We start from the raw sequence: 4796 nt of genomic DNA, 5'->3' as shown, positions 1-4796 counted from the left end.
ATAATTATCGATACCGAACGATATGAAACATTATATCATTGATAAATTTTTTAGCTATATCGCCCAGCCCTAGTGCCATGTGCTCATCTTGCCCCCGCACATCTTGTTTCCTGATTATTGGTTCATTTGCCCCACCTGTCTTCCCTCGTTACCCTCCTCATTTGGTCCCTATTTATTCTCCTTGTGTTTGCAGTCCCGTGCCAGTTTGTCGTCGAAGCCAAACTTCTCAAACAGAATTGAGGCTTATGTTGAATGATATGAATATAAGACAAAAAATATATCAGATATAAAAATAAAATAACAAAGAAATCTAATTTTCTGAATTATTTGGGAGCAAACACCATTACATGAAAGTAATTGCAATTAATCACTATGTCAATATGTAACTAACATGTACTTGTAAGTTAACGCAACTCATTTGCATATATTGAAAACACACACACACACACACACATCTGCCAAGACTGTTCAAAAGATGATGTTCCAAGATAAATTTCTGCTCAAATGGTGGCAGGGCATGCAAAGCACACAAACCATTTTGGACCAGATTTTGTCCACCAGCTGGACATGAACATGCGTGTGTCTTTCTATTTAAGCTACACTATATGCAGAGTCTAATTTTAGCTGTTGGCAGTAGTTCTGAAAGATGTTAACACTAAACATGTGTGCTCACAAAGCACGGACAAAGAACTGGAAAATAATATTTTATTATTAATAAAGCCCATTCTCCTGCACCATTGAGTCCTCGCTTCATCCCTAGACCCCCAACCCTGACAAACAATGGCATCCCGCAGAGAAACGACGTCAAGACACAACACATTTCCTTACCCCACTGCACAGTTTCCACCTTGTTCTCTATGGAAGTGATAATGACAGGATGAAGTCTGCAGCACTATTATAACACATCCTAACTTTTCTGAAGTATGTTTTGGCACTTGAAAGTATGATAAACAGACTGTGATTATCAGGAAACCCTATTCCTGTAAATAAAGGCACAGAAGACATTAAGCATGTGCAAATAACGTAATCTGCTGAGACTATGGGTTGGCAATGTAATGTGCTAATTGAATTATATATATTATATATATGAATATATATATGAATATATTGGGTTGTGTGTACTGAAAGGTTAGTCCTGGCTTACGCCTGGAGCTTATCAGTTACATAACCGTGCTGTTTGACACAATACGATCAGTATGGATGTGGCAGCCTATCAAACTCTGACTTCCGGTAAACCAATCACAAGTACCCTGACACCTTAGGGACACATCAGATCTCTTTGTGCATATTATTATACAATTTAATTTCTATTTTGAACTGTATTTAATTCCTGGGATGGCAAGGATTCATTTTCAGCAGCAATTGCTCCAGTCTTCAGTGTCACAAGATCCTTCAGAAAGCATTCTAATATGTTGTTTTGGTGGTCAAGAAAAAAAATTGTATTATCATCAATGTTGAAAACAGTTGTGCTGCTTAATATTTTTGTGAAAACCGAGACACCTTTTTTCAAGATTTTTTGATGAATAGAAAATTCAAATGAACAGCATTTATTTTAAATTATAAGCTTTTGTAACACTGTTATGTCTTTACTCTCACGCATTCTTGCTGAATAAAAAAAATAATGGACCCCAGAATTTTGAGAGTGTTTTTGGTGCAATAATGCGTTGTGTGAAAGTTGCAGATGACCTCAAACATCTTGGGAGATACTTAACAAATAAAAATAAAAAAAATTGGCAGTGTAAATTCTCCCAATATGTGCAATGATACGATTAAGAGGCGCAATGTAACCACATGCAAATTGTAACATGGAGCAAATCTCACATTCTCAACTCACAATTCTGGTTTGGTTTACTTTCACTGTAAGTACAACTTATTGGTTTAAAAAAAGAGGGGAAGAGTCAATTATTTTTGATGGTAATGACAAAAATTATGCTATGAATGTTGTCAAATTAGCTTAACTTGCATTAGACCTTCTAAGGTTTCACTGTAACTGGCAAAAAAATGAAATCATTATTTGCAATTATGTGTATGACAATTAACGACCTGCCAAAATATAACTATGACAGCGGCAGATAATAACTTTTCAAACTAGCCACAGAAGGAAATATATATATATATAAAAGACATTTTGATTCTGAGAAGGTCACTCCGAATCTGCCTGAGGTAGCTTTTAACATCCATGTCAACATTACTGTCTGGCTTTCTAGATAATGAATGTACAGTGAAAGGCTCCATTAAGCCATTGTGTCTCAATAGCCTAAAGGAAAAAATGTGGACATTCAAGCTGCAGGAAATGCCAGAGATGATTCGACTGGGGCCAAGGTAGAGGTTAAGGCAGCAACTTACTCTTTGCAGGCGTTGGAGATGTGGGCAGGTACAGTGTATTTGCAGTCCATGATCATAGTCAGGGTCTCGCTGTCGTTGGCCTCTTGGAAAGGGGGCTGACCGCACACCAGCATGAAGAGTATGACCCCTAGACTCCAGATATCTACAGGGAAGAGGGTTAAAATGTCATCAGCATTTTCAACAGACTGTTTAATTCATTAGAATAGTGAAGAGAGAGAAGAAAAAAAACAGAGCCTTCATTGCCTCAGGAAGGCAGAATGAAACAAGACAGACAAAGGTCTACATACCTACAATTCCAACCAAGAATTTGGCAAAGAGTAACATCTGGCACATTAGTTGCATTCATTTTCAGTATTTATGATTCTCAATAAACAGTGTCTGCTTATTTTCCCATGGTAGTGAGACACTTTCACAGGTGGTTTTGGTGCAGACCTAATTTCAACTGATTTATTTACTTTTATTAGTGTGAATAAAGGCTGTCATCTAAACTTGTTTGCACACAAAAGAACTGCATGATTCGGTTTAAAAAAAAAAAAAAAAAACATTCTGGACTACATCAAATGTATCAAGTGTGAACATTAAGGATTAGTTCACTCCAAAAAGTGAACTGAAAAAAACCCCACATGACTGAAGACATGAAAACCGAGACACCTTTTTTCAAGATTTTTTGATGAATAGAAAATTCAAATGAACAGCATTTATTTTAAATTATAAGCTTTTGTAACACTGTTATGTCTTTACTCTCACGCATTCTTGCTGAATAAAAAAAATAATGGACCCCAGAATTTTGAGAGTGTTTTTGGTGCAATAATGCGTTGTGTGAAAGTTGCAGATGACCTCAAACATCTTGGGAGATACTTAACAAATAAAAATAAAAAAAATTGGCAGTGTAAATTCTCCCAATATGTGCAATGATACGATTAAGAGGCGCAATGTAACCACATGCAAATTGTAACATGGAGCAAATCTCACATTCTCAACTCACAATTCTGGTTTGGTTTACTTTCACTGTAAGTACAACTTATTGGTTTAAAAAAAGAGGGGAAGAGTCAATTATTTTTGATGGTAATGACAAAAATTATGCTATGAATGTTGTCAAATTAGCTTAACTTGCATTAGACCTTCTAAGGTTTCACTGTAACTGGCAAAAAAATGAAATCATTATTTGCAATTATGTGTATGACAATTAACGACCTGCCAAAATATAACTATGACAGCGGCAGATAATAACTTTTCAAACTAGCCACAGAAGGAAATATATATATATATAAAAGACATTTTGATTCTGAGAAGGTCACTCCGAATCTGCCTGAGGTAGCTTTTAACATCCATGTCAACATTACTGTCTGGCTTTCTAGATAATGAATGTACAGTGAAAGGCTCCATTAAGCCATTGTGTCTCAATAGCCTAAAGGAAAAAATGTGGACATTCAAGCTGCAGGAAATGCCAGAGATGATTCGACTGGGGCCAAGGTAGAGGTTAAGGCAGCAACTTACTCTTTGCAGGCGTTGGAGATGTGGGCAGGTACAGTGTATTTGCAGTCCATGATCATAGTCAGGGTCTCGCTGTCGTTGGCCTCTTGGAAAGGGGGCTGACCGCACACCAGCATGAAGAGTATGACCCCTAGACTCCAGATATCTACAGGGAAGAGGGTTAAAATGTCATCAGCATTTTCAACAGACTGTTTAATTCATTAGAATAGTGAAGAGAGAGAAGAAAAAAAACAGAGCCTTCATTGCCTCAGGAAGGCAGAATGAAACAAGACAGACAAAGGTCTACATACCTACAATTCCAACCAAGAATTTGGCAAAGAGTAACATCTGGCACATTAGTTGCATTCATTTTCAGTATTTATGATTCTCAATAAACAGTGTCTGCTTATTTTCCCATGGTAGTGAGACACTTTCACAGGTGGTTTTGGTGCAGACCTAATTTCAACTGAACTTTTATCTTTTATTAGTGTGAATAAAGGCTGTCATCTAAACTTGTTTGCACACAAAAGAACTGCATTTTAAAAAAAAAAAAAAAAAAAAAAAAAAACATTCTGGACTACATCAAATGTATCAAGTGTGAACATTAAGGATTAGTTCACTCCAAAAAGTGAACTGAAAAAAACCCCACATGACACAGACTGAAAGAGTGTTCTGAAAAGAGCGTTCTGAAGAAAAGATGGATGGACTAAGTTTGTTTTCAAACTCAATCAAATGTACCAAGTTTGAGCACAATTTTAAAGGATTAATTCAACCAAAAATGAAAAGCCTATCATAATTTCACAAAAAACCTCAAATGATTCAGATTGACAACAGTATTCTGAGGGCATACTGAATTTGGTTACAAACTTAATCAAATGCACCAACAAGTGTGAACACAATTTTGAAGGATTAGTTTGCCCAAAATGAAAAGTTGGTCATAATTTTACAAAAAAAAAAAAAAAAAAAAAAAAATTCAA

The 4796-nt window shown here is 36.0% G+C and overlaps 1 protein-coding gene across 1 annotated transcript in view; it reads right to left on the bottom strand.

The window, feature by feature from the left end:
- The window catches only part of LOC107657578 (SNF-related serine/threonine-protein kinase-like), a 56642-nt gene that overhangs the window by 18967 nt on the left and 32879 nt on the right, over positions 1-4796 (bottom strand). The window contains exon 3 of the mRNA XM_016445730.1: positions 3844-3985. Within this exon, the coding sequence (XP_016301216.1) occupies positions 3844-3985 (142 nt within the window). The remainder of the gene's footprint in view (positions 1-3843; positions 3986-4796) is intronic.

Source organism: Sinocyclocheilus anshuiensis, unplaced genomic scaffold (assembly GCF_001515605.1).
Source record: "Sinocyclocheilus anshuiensis isolate Anshui unplaced genomic scaffold, SAMN03320099.WGS_v1.1 scaffold251, whole genome shotgun sequence".
NCBI lineage: Eukaryota > Metazoa > Chordata > Actinopteri > Cypriniformes > Cyprinidae > Sinocyclocheilus > Sinocyclocheilus anshuiensis.
The sequence above is the reverse complement of the archived record's forward strand: the minus strand, read 5'-3'. Positions and strand labels throughout refer to the sequence as shown.